At 35.9% G+C, this 23,284-nt stretch overlaps 1 protein-coding gene across 2 annotated transcripts in view; it reads left to right on the top strand.

The window, feature by feature from the left end:
- Positions 1–22,816, top strand: part of LOC149783615 (uncharacterized) — a 47,414-nt gene extending 24,598 nt beyond the window's left edge. The window contains exons 6-10 of one of the 2 annotated variants that reach the window (XM_089931867.1): positions 618–676; positions 1,630–1,766; positions 3,702–3,870; positions 11,029–11,266; positions 18,637–22,816. In XM_089931867.1, the coding sequence (XP_089787993.1) occupies positions 618–676; positions 1,630–1,766; positions 3,702–3,870; positions 11,029–11,230 (567 nt within the window). In that variant the 3' untranslated portion in view covers positions 11,231–11,266; positions 18,637–22,816. Of the gene's footprint in view, positions 1–617; positions 677–1,629; positions 1,767–3,701; positions 3,871–11,028 lie in introns of both variants that reach the window. The other variant, XM_089931866.1, reaches the window with a different exon arrangement.
- Positions 22,817–23,284: the final 468 nt, after the last annotated feature.

Below are 23,284 nucleotides of genomic sequence, written 5' to 3'. Positions count from 1 at the left end.
CCAGACCTGAAAGCAGTACTGTCTGTTTTTAGGATTTGAATAGAACTTATATATTTTATTTAGCATTAAATGGCCACATCATTGTATAGCTACTGACATAATGATACACAAATGACTTACTACGGAGGACAGGTAACATTATTTTAGTGAGTATAAAATGGCTAATTCATTGTATAGCTACAGACGTAAGGATGCACACATGACTTACTGTGGAGGACAGGTAACATTATTCAAATGAGTATTAAATACTTCTTGCCTTTCATCCAGTGTAAATAAAAGTTACTGTTAAATTGTACACAAATGTAAATACCAAATATAATTACCGGTAAGTAAATTAGTTATAGAATGCTGTTTTGTCATTAATTAATTATTACACATTTAGATGTTTTCTGACTTATCTGCTTTGTAAAGCATACAAATTTACACCATGTGTTCAACATTCTTTTTGAGTTTGCAGTGAAATCAACTTTAAATGTTCTATATATATATATATATATATATATATATATATATACACACACACTAACCCACACCCGGCTCCAAGCTCAAGATGTATCTAGCCCTGTTCACTGTTCTAGTTAATAAATTTACTGATAATACTTGATGTTTGTCTACAGAATGTGTTGATTGCCTCAGACCTGTCTCCAGAAGAGACGAGAAAACTGTTCATTGCAAGGTAATTGTTTACGTTGCTCTAAGTTTTCAAAATCACTTTATATTGAGTTTACTGCACAATCCTGTAGCAAAACATTCATCCCAACACTTTAGCATGTTGGATATTGTGTTGCCTTCAGTATTTCTGTTGCATTATTAACTCATAATCATCACTTAAGTTCGTCTTTTCCTGTTGATACTGTAACCATTTTCATGAGGGTCAAATTTAATATTGGATCCCTTCCCTGCGATCCCCAGGGTGGAAGATGGTGGAGGAGGGAGATCAGAGGTTAAATGTACTGCAGTTTCACTGAATGGGACATCTTCAAATATTATTTGATCAAACTTATATTTGCAGCTATAGTTCGTAAACACATTAAATATGCAAAAAAAGCTAATTTATTGCCCTTAATCACTGTTCCAGGGAAGAGATGGCCAGGTAGGGACTAGTCCCATATTACATACTGCAACTGGTAACAAGACAGAGATACGTTTTCTTGTATTTTTCAGACAAGGAGGAGAAACCATGCCTTTTTATGAACTGTAGGAGAAGCATGGTATTGTTTTGGCCGTTATATACATCAGTGTTACACATGACCATAATGGTCTTGCTTAAAATATATGTAAATATTTGGTTTCTCTTGTTTTGGTTGTTTTCATTCATCTTGCCTTTAAATTGTCCAAAGCGGTGATGATGATGGTGTTACCAGTTGTAGTATGTAATATGGCAATATGCAGTATAAATTAAGCTATAAAAGTCACATCATTTATAGTAACTAGGGTAACTTGGATAGCCCTAAAAACTAAATTGTGTTATTCAGATGTGATTGATGGGATAGTTCGTACATGTACATGTATATTTTATTAAGCTGGTAGAAGTGTAGTCAACTTTGCAACAGTTTTTCAGACTCATATAATTTTTTGGTAAAGCTATATTACTACATTTTGTAAATTTGTTTATTATGGTATTTACAGCCTGCCTAATATTAAGGTTCTAAATGGAAGTGAGGTAACGCAGATGGAAAGAGACAAGGCAGAGAGACATTTTCTTCGCTATTTCTCAGACAAGGAGGACAAACCAAGTCGCTTTTATGAACTGCAGGATAAGCATGGTACTGTTCTGACCATTACATATACATTACTGTTACACATGACCTATGGTCTTGCTTAAAATATATGTAAATATTTGGTTTCTCTTGTTTTGGTTGTTTTCGTTCATCTTCCCTTTAAATTGTCCAAGGTTGTGATGATGGAGCCATTAATAAAGTTATAAATAAATCTTGGACACATTAAGATAAATTCTGATGTATGTACTGTAATAATGTGAATCTGTTAGAATTTCATATCATTTGGTATGAACTGAGATTTGTTAAACAGGTCACAACTCAACAGTAATACAACTTATTGCTCTTAGAGATTTTAGGTATGTTAATCATATTGTAATCACATAGGGATATTTTTAGATCATGATTTGAAATAAATTAAAAGTATTCGTTCTTGTCTCTTAGTACGTTATTTCTTTTGAACTGGGAAATACAGGTATAAATCTCAGCTTCATTCTGGCCATTATTTAATAGCTCCATAAAACATTGTTTTGAACTCAACAAATGCATATATTGGTATAATCTAATAATGATAATAATAATAATAATAAAAATTATAATAATAATAATGCTTTATAGAGGGTGACTCATTAGTCAAGGACTATTCTACCTTGAGGCCCTCTTACGGAGAGTATAACAGTGCACATTATATGAAGATAGCATGTGTGTGTGTGTGATTAGGATTTTTAACGTAGCTTTAACACTTTTTCAGTCATATTGCTATGATGTCTGCAGTGTGGCAGTTCATAGTGATGTCTAGCACTGGGGCATCATGCCGCAGACATGGTATGATGTCCCACCCAGTCACATTATCCTGACACCAGGCCGACCAATCCTAACACTAACCTGTTAATGCTGAGTGTCTAGCGAGGCAGCTGTTAGTACCATTTTTGTAAGTCTTTGGTATGACTCGGCCAGGGTTCGAACTCACAGCTTGAAGCTTTTGAGGCGGATGCTCGAATCACTGGGCCAATGGAGCATTATTATGATGATAGCAATAATTAATGTTTATTCAAACATATTTAGTATTAAAATACTAAATTCCATTATCTGTTAAAAACACATACATGATAATAAAGAGAATCACAATTGTATGTAGGTTGCCAATTTTCCTGGATTTTATGGCTTTACTTGTAAAGTGCAAGTTTAACAAAAATGTTTTTTTCTTCTTCTTAAAAACCCTAAAGTTTTGACATGAAAACAAGTGAATTGATAACATGCTAGCATTCCGTTGAATTGCAACAAAAAAATCTGGTGTTTCATGGTCATAACTGTAACAACATTTTTGAGAAATCAATGGACACCCAAAAGTTGACTAAATTTTATCTGTGCAAAATTGAAGAATTTGAGTATCTGTGGTTGCCCTGGAATAAATTACAGCACTGTAGATGACTGGGGTGACCCTACATTGACCAACACCAAAATAAGGCATCTTTTAAATGTACATGTACAGATCTTGCTCAGTATTTTTTGGCGGTGGTTCTTTCCGGGGTTTTCCCGGGTTCTTCCTCCACCATTAATACTGGCCGCCATGTATAGCCTATCTTGTGCTGAAAAATGGCGTTAAACCCCACAACAACAACAACAACAACAACAATCAATATTTTTTGGTAATTTTTATGCAGGTCATAAAAAAGGAGGATTGCATTTATTCTAGGTTCAACAATAATGTTTGCAAACCACTTTTTACATGAAACTTAATTGCTATGAAGGATGGCTGGTAATGTTGTAGGGAGCACTGTAAATTCAAAAGGCAGTATCTTAGCAGTTACATACTGATGTTAAACTTCAAAACTAGGTTTAAGGAGACTCGTTTCAAAGCATTTTTCTCTTGAACACCCGATATAAAGTTGATAAATAGTGGTTTTCAGTATTACATTTTATTGATGGATCAGCATTTTGCTTTACATTTCTATTATATTTCTCCATTTTTCTCTACATCAGGAGTCTTGAAGCCCTTAGTTGATATTGACCTTGGAGCTCGATTCCAGGAATGGGCAACCTTGAACTTTGTTTTCCATTCAAAGACTGTATTTACAGAGAAAGTCCATGTGGTTCAGCCAGTAGGCAGACTAAAGCTTTTGATAGCTGAAAGATTATGTTTGTATGCAAGGTAGGAACTAAATAAATGCACATGCTTGCTAAAATCAATCTTTTTCATGTTTTAACATTTGTATGCTGGTAATTTTTTATAGGTTATACACAAAAGTATCTTGATATTCTCTCACCTTGGAACAGATTTTTTTCCATATTGGGACACAATTGGAGCAGTTTGAGAGACACAGATTTTTTAGTTTATTGCTAACAACATTGATAGAACCTGATGGAGATCAGAACATGAACAGTTGCCTTCTAATTAGTAATACCAGAGGTTTACAATGTTGTTATTTTCCTCCATTAGATTTGTACGGAATGAAGTGGTACCCTCATCTGTCCATCTGTCTATCCAGAAGTCTAACTAATTATGCATTTAATTAACTCTGGAGAGCAATTCATGTTTCCTAAGCACATTCTGAGTTTTATATTATTCTACAGCAAGTTACATACTCTTCTATGGCACGTTCCTGATGGTTTTTATGTTGGAATAGCATTGTTCATTAAGGAACCTGGACTTGAAATCGCTTAGAAAAGCTGAGGTGTCTTCTTTTATTTATTTTCATTTACTATATGTGTTATTTTAATTTCTTCAAGTAAAAAAGTTCTTCTATAATTGTCATATCAGTTTCATACAAGTTTGCTTCAAAAGGAAAATGGCACACCCAGCACATATAATGCAGATAGTATATTTACTGGAATCTTAGCAAAATATGGTGCCAAATAAAGGTAAAGCTCAAGCCAATAAAAACAAAAATACAAAGATGAATCTTTCCAAATAAATGCAAACTTGAAGCAGGGTAAGATAAAATATAAAATGTAACGATATTAGTGTCTGTAAAATATGTATCAAAATGAAAGATAATGGTAACACAGGTAAAATCCTTTAAACATGGTCAAGGCAACTAGAACTGTGACTAAAATTATTGGACTGCTGTCTTTGCTAGCTCAGTTGAAGAGAAAGATAGTAGAAGAAACACATACCTGGCTTGCAGGATGTAAAGAGAACATTGTACCTGATAAGAATATGTTGTTATCAATGGTAACATGTTCCCTTTCCATTTTAGTGGTATTTATTGGGGTAGGGGTGATTGATTGAATTATGAAAGACAGCAATATTAAAACAGGCTGTACGATTTAAACTGAAAATAATTTTTTTGTGCATGAAATGACTAACCTTACCTGCTTCTTGGACATCCTTCTCAAGTCAGACATAATTTGCATAATGCCTGCACAGAGACATTAGACACTTTATATGTTTGCCTGGATAGGGTGAGTAGGGGAGACACATTAAGTATATAACTTGTAAACATTTGTTTTATTTTAAATGTTTGCAGCTCAGTTTTAGATGTGAGGTGTGAGTAAAGGAGTTTTGAACCATTTTATAAATTTATCCAGCATATTGTCATTACATTGGCAAAGTATGCCACAAACTCTCGGGTATGAAGGTACATCAGACTGGATTGTATTGCATGTGTAAAATTCCATGTCACTACTTACCAGTCCAGCTAGGTTGTTCCCAAACAGTGCATTGACCTTGGAGGTTACTACTCTCAATAAAATTAGGTCATAGTGATCTATACACTTTTGTATATGCACTAAGTTTGATGGTTTCGTCCTCATTTGAAATCACCATATACAGACGGTGCTTGCACATAAAATTACATACTTGTACATCATGCACAGTTGCATATCTTCTTTTTATTTTTTAATTATTTTTTGTTACATTTCTATCATGCATGTGCAGCTTTCTCAAAGGCTGAAAGTCCACACTATGATGCAATTAGCAGATACAACCAGATTACTGACCATAGGTTGCACATACCCGATAAAACCAGATTACTGACCCTAGGTTGCACATGCCAGATAACACCAGATTACTGACCTTAGGTTGCACATGCCAGATAAAACCAGATTCAGTGTATCCCCCAGGGGTGTAAAACTGAGGGTAAAAAAAAAACCTTGGTGTCAGAACTGGGGGTCAAATAAAAAATGTGGGTGTCAAAAATATACTGACAAATTTTCATATGACTCATACTTTTTCAGCTTGAAATAGGATATTGCCACTTGCACAACATACTCTCTCTCTCTCTCTCTCTAAACATGCAAACAAACCAATATACACAGTTAACAAATGCATTGTCCATTCAAAGAATAATTTTATTAGTTAATTTTTCTTTTAAAATCGTAATTTTAACAGTCTCCTTATAATCTTATTACATACAAGCCAATACAAAAAGCCTAATAAATCTTTAACCGAATGGCAGTCAATTTACTGCCTGTCCTAAAATGTGTACTATAATCGGTTTCATTGTACTTCGTCCTAGAACAAATTTATCCAAAAATCAAGGAGGCTAATGATTCATCTTGTTTTTAATAAGTTACACTTGAACTTTAAGGTCTTTCTTTAATTGCAGCAAAGTTAAAAACCAACAAAATCTCCAATGACCCCCTGACTGTGTAATCCAAAAAAAGGCATTTGTCTCGGCAAGCTTACTGATCTCTTTGTTGTGAAAGAATGTCTTGGGTTATAATGTGTTCTCCAGATATCTTGTGGCGAACGAGAGCAGATTTGTTAAAATTCTTAAACCTTGTCACGAAAGGATTATTCACTTCTGCAGTCTTCGCAATCACGCTATCAGAAGTCACACCGGTAATCCTAATGGATGTGCCATATTCCAGTCAAGGGAATTATTTTCTCCATTTTTCATTAAAGTTAGATCCACAGTTACTCTTTTGTGTTCTGCTTCTTTGCTAATGATTTTTAGTGCACAACGTTTTAATCTGGAGATCACTTTCTAGTGCAACAAGCATTGAGGGTAAACATCAAGATAACATCTTGCTGAGCTAAATGGAAATCGCTTGAGAGTTCGCGAGATTAGGGGAAGCTACTCCGTCATAACATTGCCTATGCTAGTCTGGTTCCTTATTTTGTATGTTCCCTGCGTTCCACTCCGCTATACAAATAGAGGAGCCCAACACAGGGAGTAAACAAAGCGGGGAACCAGTCAATGCTTATGCTTGAAGTATACACGATGCCACCCTTCGTCCAACGCATTGGATATTAAATAAAAAATCCTGATTGCATTATGCGAATCCCTTGCGTCAAAAAACGCACGGCTACAAAATGTGTGCATCAATTTTCTCCAGCGTGCATCCCTGACGCACAGATGTGCGTAAAGGGAAACACTGAGATTACTGACCCTAGGATGCACATGCCAGATAACACCAAATTACTGACCATAGGTTGCACATGCCAGATAACACCAGATTACTGACTCTAGGTTGCACATGCCAGATAAAACCAGATTACTGACCCTAGGTTGCACATGCCAGATAACACCAGATTACTGACCCTAGGTTGCACATGCCAGATAGCACCAGATTACTGACCCTAGGTTGCACATGCCAGATAACACCAGATTACTGACCCTAGGTTGCACATGCCAGATAACACCAGATTACTGACCCTAGGTTGCACATGCCAGATAACACCAGATTACTGACCCTAGGTTGCACATGCCAGATAAAACCAGATTGCTGACCATAGGTTGCATATGTCATATAAGACCAGATTGCTAACCACAGGTTGCACATCCTAGATTTACATGTAGCAGATTGTCCTGGTTTCCAAAGTCACATGGGTGTTCATAAGATTAAACTTTGACACTTGACACCCATAAAAACTCAACTGTTCTTGAGTTGACCTACTTTTCATGCTAAAGTTGCTATCTTAAGCTTTTGGATTATGCACATATGAAGCAAGACAGATCATTCCACAGCATTTCCTGTTGGTTGATAATTATATGTCTTGTAGGTGAAGTTTTTTTTCAAGGGTGGGGGAGTGGAAGGGGCCATATGTTTGAGTTGGGAAAATACTGCATGAAGGAAAGTGGATGCCTGTACTCCCATCTGCTGGAATTGTTTAGTAATCCACACTCCCTGACTGGCTATGTTATCATTGTTATTTGGCTTAGTAATCCACACTCCCTGACTCATTGTTACTTGGCAGAGGGAAAGGATCTGGTTGAAGCATTGATTCAGCTGTATTTTATTAATATGAGGTTTATATGAACCTCCCCACTCCCAGTAAACTGGTACGGCTGTCTTTTGGGCCATGTGACATCAGCACAACCAGTTTGTGGTGGGCAATAATGTTTTTTTTTAGCCATTGCGTTTAAACCAGTAAAACTGAATATATCCTGAAACCTTTGAGATACCTTGAGGAAACTATAAGCTTGGTCTTTTAATGTGATATATGTCCATTAAAAATAATCTGAGCAGCTTGTAAATCCATCTGTCCATAATGATTTTGTTGGCTAGTATCTCTTGAACTCTGAGATATACTCGTGAAGCTTTTAGGCTTTCTCATCATGACATAACATTTGTCCTATAAATATAAATGCAGATCAGCATAGTAAGAAATATTCCCATTGTTATTACAACGTTTTTCGAGATAATAAATCATTTGATGTGCCTTATTGAATCTTTACATCTATTTGTATTAATGCAAGAGTTGTTGTTGTTGTTGTTGGGTTTAATGCCATTTTTCAGCACAAGATAGGCTATACATGGCAGCCAGTATTAATGGTGGAGGAAGAACCTGGGAAAACCATGGAAAGAACCACAGACCAACGAGAAGCTACTGGCAAGCTTTCTCAAATACCTACATTGGCCAAATCCAAGACTCGAACCCACGCAGACAGAGGTGAGATGGCAGTGATCCATAACGGCGAGCGCTTTAGACCACTCGACCATTCGGGGCCCTAAGAGTTGGTGTCCCATATAAAATTTGGCTTTGTTTATTACTTTTAGAATTATCCACCAGTATTTTTTCAGATTGTATTTACACTTTGCATCTACTTAGTTGAAGTTTCTTCATGAAACTTGACTAGACAGGGTTCTGATACATAATGGACCGTCGGATCAGCATTTTCCCAGTTTACATCACTTTTACCAAACCTTGTGCCCATTTATCTCTTTTTAGATTCTGGACAGCAGATGTCTTCCCAGATGTTTCAAATATATTCATGAAAGATTTTTGCATTTGTATCCTGACAAGAATTGACATCCCATCAGATTAAGCTTATTTAGATTACTTATTTAAAGTTATCTCCCTTGTTTGAAAATGATATTGTATTTATATTTGCCCTTACCACTTCAGATGTTTTCATGAAATTTTGATATGCTCTTGCACCTTGACTATACTATGTGTCTTGTTAAGAAATGTCTTGGTACCATGACTAGATCTTGTGTCTTGTTTAGAAATGTCTTAGTAAAATGACTAGTCCATGTGTTTTTCCACAGAAGCATCTTGTTACCTTGATGAGACCATGTGTCTTGTTAAAGAAGTGTCTTAGTACCATGACTAGACCATGTGTCTTGTTAAAGAAGTGTCTTAGTACCATGACTAGACCATGTGTCTTGTTAAAGAAGTGTCTTAGTACCATGACTAGACCATGTGTCTTGTTAAAGAAGTGTCTTAGTACCATGACTAGACCATGTGTCTTGTTAAAGAAGTGTATTGGTACCATAAGTAAACCATGTGTCTTGTTAAAGAAGTGTTTGTGTTTCTTCAGCATTGTAAGACTTGTCCACATTTTAAAATATTGGACCTTTCTGTCTCTGTATTGACAGTGAATTTATTACAAACTGTTGAAATACCATGAAAATTGGTGTGATATTGTATCATGATATACATGGACTTATTAATGGACACATTATAAATTTTAGAGTAGTGTGTATTCCATAAGGACTTGTTTATTTGTGTGTCTAGTTAGCACAGGCCTTTAAATTTGTATTGGCTATAGCATAAAAGAAAATAAATATGTTAAATTTCAATTGATCTTTGGAGGGGAAGCACAATAACAACTCTTTTTAATGTAGGTTCACCCACATTCTCACATGATACTTTTCTAAAATACCAGTGTTATTCTTATAAAACTGTTGTATCAGCCAATCACCAATGATGTTACATTTGAAAAACTTTTTTTCTTCTTGGCTCATACTTTAAACTCAGTTTCAGACTCTTGTTTCTGCTTGGCTCAATGTGGAAACTTAATCTTAGATTCTTATTTCTGATTGGCTCATAGCGAAAACTCAGTTTCAGACTAGCTCATGAGTTTTATGTTCAGAGAAAACCACTATTTTGCATGGGCAGCCATTTATCCTTGCATGTAATTCTGACTGGGGATTTAACTAGAGACCATAGAGATGAAAGGCTTGCATGTTACCATTGTACCAATTTGATGCCGAAGTACAAACCAATTATTTTTACAAATATTCAAATAATAAGTTTTAGTTTGCAGTGAAAACAACAGTATCCTCTCATGTTTCAGTTATCCATGCACACTGTTACACACAATCATATATTTCTGCAAATGGTTCAAATCTGCATGGAATAAAATTCTATTAGTATTCATATCCACAAACCATCTCCATTCATGTTACAGTGTTTCAAGTTCTTATCTGGAATTACATATGAGATGCACAATGTCACTCTTGTATGAATACATATGTCTTGTCAGTCATACACACACATCCAATCAGGCATACACACACATCCAATCAGGCATGCACACACATATTGTCAGATATAAACTCAGATCCAATCAGGCATACATGCATGTCCAGTCAGGTATACACACATGTCCATTCAAGCATACATGCACATCCTGTCAGGCATAAATGCACATCCTTTCAGAAACACACACACACACACACACACACATCCAGTTAGTCAGGATACCATCATTCCAGTTTTGTTTAGGAAAGTGTGGGGTAATAATAATAGAAGACAAAGGGAGTAAACAACTTGATTAAAATTTTCTGTATGGTAAATACCTAAATTCTGGTTTGATTTAAAAAAAAAGGAGGAGTAAGGGAGAAAGAAAGCTTGGCAATCTTTAATGTTTAGTTCCTTAAACAGAATTAAAATGTGCAAATGTAATTATATAAAGATCAAGCCAGAAAGGTTTAATATAGCCATAAAAGTTGTGCTGCTTTGGTACTGGTAATTTGAATGTTTAGTTGCAAGATGTACCCTTTTTGAGGTTATGAATTACTTAAATGTGGCAATTGGTTTATCAATTAAGTGGTAATTGGTTTATTAATTAAAAAAACAGGCAACAGTGATATATGAAAATTAAAATTCTTTGTTGGTTTTTTTTCCCATTAGTTTGAAAGCCATCAGACTGTATCACAAGCTGTGTGGTCCACACCATGACAAGCAGAATGAGCCAGAATTGCAGGAGCTGCGACTTGATTCTCTGCCAATGAGCCGCTTTGATATCATGGAAGGGGATGAAATTCACATTGATATAAATGATGAATTTCAGTCTGGATCTCTGAGCTACATCTTTATTAAAAATTACCTCTAAAGCATCTTACTGAAGTGACTCTTCATTGTATTTTAGGTACTTATTCAGTAGAATCTCACTAATATATTTCTCCTTTTACAGTTTTACATTTTTAGTCTTTTTTGCTGGTGTTTTTTCTTGATAATAATGGGACTGTTTAGTTGGCTTTACGTTTTTATTTTTTTATTTTTTGTGTTTACCATCTTAGTTTCCTGAAAGAACAGCTAAGTTGGCTTTAAATGTTTATAAATCTTGTCAACACATCTATTCAGTCTTACATTTCTTCTGTGTAAATCATAAATCTCTCTTTCTCTCTCGCTCTCTCTTTGTAAGTCAACAGTGTATATGATAGCACAGTACTCCCTGTCTCATAAGTATACAATATGTATGTATATATGATTGCATAGTGTCCCCTAACTATAACACTGGTTATGGGATGCACAATGGGACTGATTATATTAGGTCATCATGATATTCAGGTACTTTATTTGTCATAAATATGAGGTTGTCTGATAAATGTATATTTTATACATATTATTACTAAAAAAATTTCTTTGTGATCCATGACCTGCTTTGTAAATGAGGCTACTTTATAGTGAGATGACTTATAACGAGGATGATGCGTGTGTGTGTGTGTGTGTGTGTGTGTGTTTAATTGATCTGACCTAGATAAAGGGTATCTCTTTGTATATATTCTTTCTGTGCTTCTTTATAAAGAAAAAGCTGTGAGTGTTTGGCCTATAGAGATATACATAATGTCTGGGTTTGACTTAATAGTTTTATAACTTTTTTTTACATGAATCTCAAACCCAAGGTTCAGTGCCCACATGCATAATCCCCTGTATGCTGGGAGATCAGGGTCCATGCTGTTTGCTGAATGTTTTCAGTTAGAGACATGTCCCAAATGGTTGTATTCAGTATTTACCAACCAAAGCAGCTGTTACACTAAATAAACTGTATTGCCTATGTTATTCTTCTGTCATGTGGTTGTAGTTTGAATCTTCTTTTATTATATAAAAGCATGATATTAATTGCTTTTTTTGCAGTAAATGTTGCATATATTGGTTAAATGTTGCAAAGTTGATGCCCCATAGTAGAATGATATCATATGCCATGTATTTACTAACTGGATATTTTAGATGCATCCAGAAAGAAGGACAGGACACCAGAGTACAGTGCCCTCCTAATATGACAGGCAAGACACCAGAGTACAGTGCCATCATAATATGACAGGCAAGACACCAGAGTACAGTGCCCTTCTAATATCAGCTAGGTTTATTCATACAAGCAGAAACTGAACATATGCCATGAGTAATGACAGACATTGAACCCATGCCATGTGTAATGACAGACTTTGAACTCATGCCATGAGTAATGACATTGATCCCATGTCATGAGTAGTGACATACATTGAACCCATGCCATGAGTAATGACGCACATTGAACCCATGCCATGAGTAATGACACACATTAAACCCATGCCATGAGTAGTGACAGACATTGAACCCATGTCATGAGTAATGACACACATTGAACCCATGCCATGAGAAGTGATACACATAGAATCCATGCCATGAGTAGTGACATACATTGAACCCATGCCATGAATAGTGACAGACATTGAACCCATGCCATGAGTAATGACACACATTGAACCCATGCCATGAGAAGTGATACACATTGAATCCATGCCATGAGTAGTGACATACATTGAACCCATGCCATGAATAGTGACAGACATTGAACCCATGCCATGAGTAATGACACACATTGAACCCATGCCATGAGAAGTGATACACATTGAATCCATGCCATGAGTAGTGACATACATTGAACCCATGCCATGAATAGTGACAGACATTGAACCCATGCCATGAGTAATGACACACATTGAACCCATGCCATGAGAAGTGATACACATTGAATCCATGCCATGAGTAGTGACATACATTGAACCCATGCCATGAATAGTGACAGACATTGAACCCATGCCATGAGTAATGACACACATTGAACCCATGCCATGAATAGTGACACACATCAGCTGGTTTTGATACGTGAGCACTTTTGTCTATTCCGTTTGAAGTAAAGGACTGGGAAACCAACTCAAGTCAACAAGTAGAAATTAACACTCACCCAAATTAACACTCACCCAAACTAACACTCACCTAAGCACACAATTCCATTGGAGGGGTATTTAATTACAGGATAGGTGTTTATATCGGAGTGATATCCCGCTGAATCTGTCTGAGGTCTGGCACTCCATAGTGTGACAGATTTCTACTCCACCAGGATACCATCTTTTTCGTAATTGACTAAGATCAAATCCTCAGGAAGGGTGTCCACATGTTTCATGTATATGGCTTTGTCATGAATCATATGGAAGTACTGGGAAGGTTCTGTCAAATACTCCGTCTTGAGGAAACATGGTCATTGTACCATTTTACCCTACAAGCAATTTCACATCACTTTTGCAAACGATCATCTGCCTTCATTTTTCTCAGTTTGGTCTAAAGTGATGTCTTCTTGTTACCAGTAATTCTGTTTGAATGTCTTTTGTCTTCAGGTGTGTGACACCAAGAAGGATAGCCACTGGCTTCTTGTTTCAGTTTCAAAAAGGCATCCATGTAGTCTGCGAAAATGCCTTTCTGAGTTGGGTCACCCTTGTGGTATTGTTGTGTCTTGGGAAAGTGGTAAATTTCATACACTTCTAACAGTTGGTATCCCAGGTTTAGACCTTTGAACAATTCCACACTGACCCATGTCCCCGTCATGGCGCTTCCTGGGTGTCCTGACAAGGTTGGTCTTGATTGCACATGTCGGCACAAGTACGGCACAGGGGAAACAACAGATTTCCTTGGCAATGGTGAGGTAACACGTGATGGTACAAGTCCATGGGAGGCAAGACTTTACATTAAATCAAGCCTTCGTTTTGTCGAATGTGGTCCAGGTTAGTGTGTTCCGTCAACAATTGCGGGTGCCCCGCAGGAAAGAGACTATATTTGGACATGTAAGGATACAGGGAACTCACGTCCAACTATTTGATTTCTTCTCCTTTCTCTTCGTCAGCATGGTACAGCAAACATGTGGCATTTGTCCTTCCTCCGTACAAACTGTCCCTCGGGTTCAGAAGGTCCATCAACTTGTAACTTTCCACGATGCGTTTAAACTCTGGATCAGTTTTCAAATGGTGATCGTACTCGTGTTCCCACATTTCCACCACTTGGTATCCTTATGTTCTAACTTTGGCATTGCTGACAAGTGGTCTGGTATAAGTCTTCCATGGTCTGTTGTAAAAAGTGACTTTTAGTGCCACCTTCAGGGTTGCAGACAGGACATCCATGAAATAAGCAGCCATTAAACTCGTACACAATCTTGGGGTTTTCTAAGTCCCAGCCATCTACCGAATACGTTCTGATGGTCTTTTTGCCCCCTCCATTTGGGGCGTGCTGAATCCATTTGTGTTCCTTGTCGCACAAGTAATGTAACCAGTGTAGGTTTTGTACGGAGTATTGATGTTTTACAAAGTTTGCAGTTGGGCCTTACTTATATGTAAGTACACGCAGTAACGTGGTTCAATTTTAAATAAAGTGAAAGTGATAGTGAAATGATTCCATACGTGGTTTGTCTATCCAGCCAACATCAATTCCGTTGTATGCATTCTAAAGTTTGTTAGTGATCAGTTTCAACTGGTTGATTTGCACGACGACTAATCCCTGGTCATCAGAAACACCAACAGCAACCTCTGGATTGTTGACCTGGTACATCTGTCTGTCCTTCTGTAATTCGTGGTTATATCTGGCACTGAAAATGACATAGAACCAGCATAACAATTTTTTTATGTTGGAACAAGGCCATACGCAACCAACACACTTAAGCTGACAGATGTGCAGAACTTAATATCTGTAATAATGCTAAAAAATCTGGAATGAATGACATCTCTGAGGTAATCTAATGCAGACGTGATGACTACTGTGCCTAGTACACAAAGCAAGAAGCATTGATGATTGAACTGACACTATGCTGCCCAAAATGAATGTTAAAGAATTTACAAAGAAGTGTTCAAACGGTGAAGTTTTCAGTGACAAGATTGTCAATAAAGCCATTGTAGTGACCATACTGGGTGTAAGAAAGCACGATTTTCATACAGGGAAAATTAAACCCCATTTTATGACTTTTAGTGACAACCCAGTGCCAACATAATGACAAAATTTCCAGTATGTTGATTGCAGCTACCATATTGATGTCTACAGTGCACCATTCTTTATTTAACACAAAACAGACATCATAAGAAGTATGTTGGCAAAGACACTGCGTCAATATCAACATAAATTATGATGGAGTAGTGATAACAAGAGTTTCAAGATGGCCACCATGGGTGTTGAAACATAAACCTTTTTAAGTCAAATAAGACATCATAGGAAATATTCTGGTGAAAATCCCATGCCTATATGACTTTCAAATCAAGATGAGAAGTGACAAGATTTTCCAGCTGGACACCTCTGTTGCCATGTCTGAGTACCACCTTTTTCAGCTAGGACAAACTAGACATAATACAAAGTCTCTTAATGAAGACCCCTATGCTGATATGATTTCCATTCAGGAACTTTGGTAATTCTTGGTTTTCAAGCTGACTGCCATGGTAGCTATAATAGTCATCAGACTTAAACCATTTTCCTTTAGGATCATCCATTCCGTAGAAGTAGTAATAACACAATGTAAATTTTCATGATGGCCACTATGGAGACGATATTGGATGTCCATGTGGTATGATTTTTATTTTGGACCAAGTAGATATCACAAGTCCTCTGGAGAAAACCCAAGGGAATTGGCAAGATCAAAATATAGTGGACATCAGATTGGCACCATTTTCATTAAGGACCAACTGGGTATGATAAGAAGTCTTTTATTGATCATGAATGTGTTGCTTGATTGACAGTAAATGTGATACTTGATTGGTGATCACAGAAATGATACATGATTGGTGATCATCATAGCAACTGTTGTCATCAATTAGTGATCATAGTACCTGTGATACATTAATAGTGATCATTATAGCAATTGTGATACTCAAATCGGTGATCGCGTTAATGATGATACTTGATTGGTGATCATCACAACTGTAATACTTTATTCGTGATCATCACATTAACTGTGATTCTTGATTGGTGCACATCACTGCATGAGACTGCTGTACAACTGGACAATTGCAGCAACTGTTAGATCAGTTTGGTGATTGTGGAGCATGAATTGGTTGGATGAAACACTCACACACATGAGTGTACACACACATGCACACAGCATATGTTTCTTGACAGTGGGATAAACGTTTTAATTGTAGAAACTTCGTATCTTTTTATGTCAGCAAGACCAAACAATTGTTCACAATTATCATTCAGATACAATATTTCATGTACATGGTAACCAAGGTTATACCTGTTTAGTAACAGTAGCGCTGGATTCCTGGAAATTCATGATGGCATCAGATTGGGCTTTTTTTGCATCTATTGCATCCACCACTGACTCGATGTTAAATTGTCATCTTGAGGGTCTCAACAAAAAAAAAAACCAAAATAAAATTAAAAAGATTCTCAAGGAAAGGAACCAAAATATGCTGGGAAGCAGAATTCTTCCCATGCCTCTTCTGGTAATGTATAGCTGTCCCGCCAATCCATTATCTTATAGCCTCCCATTTTTTTAGATTTTCCTAAATGAATCTGTAGCAAGTATTTTTTGTTTAAAAACTAGAACTGATTGAGCTAGGATGTAACTGCTAGGGCTGAATCATAGTGATGCATTTGTTGTAATTGCACCTGGTTTACATAAAGAGGTGAGATCACACATAACCTGTCAAAACCTTTGAGGTTCATTAGAAAAACAAAGCCACCATTCTAGGTCTCAAAAAGATGGACCGACTGATATGGAATATGTTCAAGATCGATTCTCGCCGCTTGAACAAATAATTTAATTAGCGATAGTAGTCTATTAGAGGAGAACATATGATTAATGATAGCAATGTTTTGACTGGAACAAATAATTTTATTAGTGATAGTCATCTTTTGACCAGGAAAGCATTCATTAAGGGTAGTAATCTCTTGACTAAAAAAAAAACGATTAGTGATGGAAATATCGTGGCGGAGAAACTTCACTAGCGATAGCAATATCATGGCAGAGACATTTGTTTAGCAAGAGTGATTCTTACATTGGGAAAATTTGATTACCATAGTAATCTCTTGACGGAACAATAATAGTAATATCTTGACTGATAAAGTTTTCTTCAGAATGATATTTTGTATCTCATTTTATATTTGAAGAAGCAAAACACAATAATATTTAGAGAATGACCGGGAAGAAACAGGATGCCTGAAGTTTTTCTTATGTTGCTAATTCACTATATAAAAGTTGATTCAGAATGCAACTGGTATTTCTCTAGATACCAGAATTTTAAGTTTTTAAGTGTTTACGATATGTTTAGGTCTTTGTAACGGTTCCATTTCCCAATCCTCCTGCTGCTTGACTGTACCGCCTCTCTCTTCACTGTCACTTCATTTGTGTACAATTTTATTCCTTTCATGACCTTTCCCATGTGTGTTATCGCCGCTGTCAAAGCTAGTCTTGCACACCATTCCTAATCATTTGATTTCTCTACTGGAATTGGGTCACGATTAGTACTTCGAGTTCAGTACCCACAAATGTAGTTCCAGTCCTTTTTTAAAACATTTTTTTCTCTCTCATTTTGGTAGTGATAGAAGAGTCTTTTTATGTATGTTTGGTATGGATTTAAAGGTAATTGTTTATTCTTAAGAATATGAGCTCAGGGTGTGGTTGTCCGGGTGTATTTCGGCAACAGTGCAAAATGAGTAATAAGGCCTTGGTGATGATCTGGAATTGAAATCTGTGTTCTGTTTACATGCTGCTCTGTTGACAGTCCAGCATCTCAAAAAAGAACAAGTCAACCTTTGACAAGACTTCACAGTGAAATCACCTTTGAAGGTATTTTAGATTAGCATGTGATTTGTATTGATTGTCACACTGTGGAAAGGTCAGTACTGAGAAACAAATGTAGAGAACATGTAGTAAAATTAATTGTGTTCTATAGCCTACTGTATCGTCACCACACCATATCCGGTGGCATGCCTACTGTATGACAATCCTATGTCGACGATCTGAGCATGGTACCAATCTGAAGATTGTGATGTGACTAGGATATTTGAGACTACCCTTTCTGCTTTGACAATGACGAAGTGTCTAAAAGGCTGCTTATGTATACTAGCTTAAATGTTTGCACTTAGCATGTGTATTATTCGTGTTTTTTTTTCTTGTAGCAATGGACGGGCCAATATCAACACGGTTTTTCATCCATTAAAATCCGATTGAGGATTTGCAAAGAGTATTTATTCTAATTGATGTTTGTCTCATTTCTTTAGAGAAATTGAAAGGCAAAGGTTGATTAGATATCTGGAAAATAAACAGTGCGAAAACAAGTAAATGCAGACGATGTGGCAAAGTAGACAATGAAAGCAAACTGCGTCTCGGAAGGAATAAGGAAATGTTCAGCAAGTTACAGGTAGTTACGTATTGTCTTCTCACATCTGCAAACTTGTGACAGATTCCGAGTGTATAAAATACTCTCCGTTTGGTCATTGTATGCGTGTATAAATGCTAACAAAGTGGCCATCCCTACTGCATTAGTAACAAGCAGACTCATTTCGGTTTAAAAATTGACATAGCAATCCCACCAACATCCCCATTTCGAAAAGGTCTCCAACCTATTCCACGATTGTGTTCCATTTTTGAAGCTATGTTATTTAAGATCACAATATTGAGTAAATAAATAATTCATTGTCGCTTTATGATCAGTTGCACAGCCATTTTGCTTGTGTTTCTATAAATTATATTGACCACACTTAGCGAAAGAAGCATGCACTGTTCATATGTGTGTAAAATTGTTTACATTGATCATCGATGGTGATCTATATTTCACTACATTGATTATCCATGGTGATCTATATTTCACTCATGTATGTTCATAAGTTCAATGCTATAATTCTCATTTGATTACTCGGTGAAGTTAATTCTGTGAAAAGTTCACTTTTGGAAAGATATCGTTTCCTTATATCCTTTTATAACTCAGAGCGCTTCATTCTGTTAAACCAATCGTTGGTTTTTATACGTACATGTTTGGTGTCAAATTCATTCAAAGCCTGGATAAATCCTAAATAAACTTCTCATTGATGAGATTGCTTTCACTGCTTTCGTTAAATCCCAACCCATCTCGGCTTCTTCCTGTTACACTTGGAAGCTTTTCTCAAGTTAATCTTTATATTATTCATATATGTTAAGTCAACTTCAGTTTCTTTTTTAAGACTCTGTGGTCCAGCATCTACCTGTCTGGGGTAAAAACAAAGAAGGTCAGGTGGGAAAACAGGTCAGCTAAAAACAATTAGGTTAGGAAAGGATATAATACACACATGGCAATGAGTGTGTGTGAGATCACCATGGAAAACCTATACATTTCTTGAATTTGATCGTAATTACCATGTACTTCAATGGTGGTGATTGTTCTTTATTTAAAAGATATGATTCTAATTAACCTTCACATCCAACGGTGAAATTTAAAGACAGGAACGAGACCCAAAGGATATCGTCTAAGATTTTTTGTTTTCAATGCATTCCCCAGTTTCTCTCTGACAAAGGTTTCCTGGTGATGTCATGTATTATTATCAAAAGGCCCAGTTAGACCTATACTAGTGTGCTGTCATGTATTCTTATCAAAATGCACTGTTAGACCTATTCTGGTGCGATGTCATGTATTATTATCAAAAGGCCCAGTTAGACCTATACTGATGTGATGTCATGTGTTATTATCAAAAGGCCCAATTAGACCTATACTGATGTGATGTCATGTATTATTATCAAAAGGCCCAGTTAGACCTATACTGATGCAGTGTCATGTATTATTATCAAAAGGACCAGTTAGACCTATACTGATGTGATGTCATGTATTATTATCAAAAGGCCCAGTTAGACCTATACTGATGTGATGTCATGTATTATTATCAAAAGGCCCAGTTAGACCTATACTGATGTGATGTCATGTATTATTATCAAAAGGCCCAGTTAGACCTATACTGATGCGATGTCATGTATTGTTATCATAAGTACCAGTTAGACCTATACTGATGTGATGTCATGTATTATTATCAAAAGGCCCAGTTAGACCTATACTGATGTGATGTCATGTATTATTATCAAAAGGCCCAGTTAGACCTATACTGATGTGATGTCAGGTATTATTATCAAAAGGCCCAGTTAGACCTATACTGATGCGATGTCATGTATTATTATCAAAAGGCCCAGTTAGACCTATACTGATGCGATGTCATGTATTATTATCAAAAGGCCCAGTTAGACCTATACTGATGCGATGTCATGTATTATTATCAAAAGGCCCAGTTAGACCTATACTGATGCGATGTCATGTATTATTATCAAAAGGCCCAGTTAGACCTATACTGATGTGATGTCATGTATTATTATCAAAAGGCCCAGTTAGACCTATACTGATGCGATGTCATGTATTGTTATCATAAGTACCAGTTAGACCTATACTGATGTGATGTCATGTATTATTATCAAAAGGCCCAGTTAGACCTATACTGATGTGATGTCATGTATTATTATCAAAAGGCCCAGTTAGACCTATACTGATGTGATGTCATGTATTATTATCAAAAGGCCCAGTTAGACCTATACTGATGTGATGTCATGTATTATTATCAAAAGGCCCAGTTAGACCTATACTGATGCGATGTCATGTAATCTTATCAAAAGTACCAGTTAGACCTATACTGATGTGATGTCATGTATTATTATCAAAAGGCCCAGTTAGACCTATACTGATGCGATGTCATGTATTATTATCAAAAGTACCAGTTAGACCTATACTGATGTGATGTCATGTATTATTATCAAAAGTACCAGTTAGACCTATACTAGTGTGATGTCATGTATTATTATCAAAAGGCCCAGTTAGACCTATACTGATGCAATGTCATGTATTATTATCAAAAGTACCAGTTAGACCTATACTAGTGTGATGTCATGTATTCATATCAAAATGCACTGTTAGACCTATTCTGGTGTTATGTCATGGTTTGTTATCATAAGGACCAGTTACCCCAATACCCCCTATACTTGTGCGATGTCGTGTATTCCTATCAAATCAATCAGGATTGTAATTGAACGATTTAGAAATGTTTAAGCTCAAAAGTTGGTGAAAATAGCACACAAATGAGTTAAATCAATTTGTTTTGACCACGAGCTGTTATTTTGTAATGCGCTAGGTGATGTGGGCTTAAAATTAAAGAGAAAGGAAGTAGGGGTCGAGTGTCACTTTAGACATAGCTGCTGTACAGATATGGACTTAAAGAGAAAGGAAGTAGAGAGCGAGGGTCACTTTAGACACACATGTACTACTGATATAGACTTAAAGAGGAAGGAAGTAGGAGTGGAGGGTTACTTTAGACGTAGCTGCTGTACTTTTCACCGAAAACTAAGCATTCTGTAGATTGTACAAACAGGGGAGCTAACCTGAGCATGACCAGAAGCAAGTAATTGAAGAGTTATGTACCTCAACACACTTGCATTGTTGTTAGTAGTAATTGGATGAAATATTTAGTTGCCAAATAAATTTTAATGACATGATGCTGCAATAAGAACATGAAAGTTTTGGGGAAGCCTTGTATACACACATCCTCTGTAAATTGTATTTTACATACTTTTTTAATGTATATTTAATTTAATTATTTGTTGGTTTGTTTAAATTTCTTTTATTGTATTACATTTATTGTAATGTAACATTGTATGCTTGACATGACCTTGTTGAACATTGAGTTAATATGCTTGACCTGATTGATTTTTTTTTATTTCGTTATATATAAACAACTAACATATAACTTCATTATTCTCTATGTTTACGGGCTTAAATATAAAGATCTTTATTAATATAATAAGTTAATATGTTGATTTAGGTCAAACGTTTGGACTTTCCAAAGTGAATTTTCTAGGTTATGGTTTTGAACTTATTTTCCCTTAGGTAATATTGTTTTAGAAAAAGCTAACTGTGACCTGAGGTCAAGTTAAGAACTATATAATCTTGCAGTTGTGACGACTTGATCGTTCGTACTGTAAAATCTGGCACTTTCAAGTTGCATTACGATGTGACAAGTTGAACTGAATTTTATTTTCTTTAAATTATTGAATTCAAGTGATATTTTCTCTGGAAATAAAAAAGTGCTCCGATAAAATTCTTGGATAAAGACATTCATTGCAATTTATACAAAATTCAAACCTGGAGTCTCAGTACTGTCATTCAGCAAAAGACTGTTGACACATCAACACTCTAATAGCTATAACTTACAACTCGTCGCCTTCGGTTTTGGAATTTCCTTGGTACTTTTACTGAATTTTATACAGGCCTTTAAATTATTAGAACTTGTTTCTGTAATTTTTGAAATATTTTGGGATTTTATTCACAATACTGTAAGTTCTTTGTTGTCATTTTCACTTTGCATTCAAGGGAAATAAATTATTTTTTGAATTTTACAGCGCATTTTGTCTTTCACACTTTTATGCTGCTTATTTTACGAGCATAGACTCGTAACATGTCTAATCTTAGGAAAGCAGACAGGAATGAATGATTTCTAACAATTGGTGAGTTATGTTTTCCCCTTGTTTGCGATATTTCATTATAATTACAAAAAAAAAAAAAAAAAAAAAAAAAAAAAACAGGTCTTGGTAAATAAATGCTGAGGTGTCCTGTAGTATGGAAATTATTGTTGTTGATCCTGTTTGTTTTATGACCACAAGTTACCTTAACTTCTAGACTGATAATTTGCAGGCATAAAGGAAATCACCTAAACTGGTTGATCGACTATAAATTTGTGATAGTAACTGAATACAATTTAGCGGCAATGTGTTTTTTAATTTGCATATATTTTTTTTCTAAACTTTGCATTACAAATGTAGCAAACATTGGGTTTTAAAATAAATGTAAAATTATAAGTTAACTTC

Source organism: Sinohyriopsis cumingii, chromosome 14 (genome assembly GCF_028554795.1).
Source record: "Sinohyriopsis cumingii isolate HCF-2022 chromosome 14, ASM2855479v2, whole genome shotgun sequence".
In the NCBI taxonomy this organism is placed as follows: Eukaryota; Metazoa; Mollusca; class Bivalvia; order Unionida; family Unionidae; genus Sinohyriopsis; species Sinohyriopsis cumingii.
This window is presented reverse-complemented; position numbering and strand designations above follow the sequence as displayed.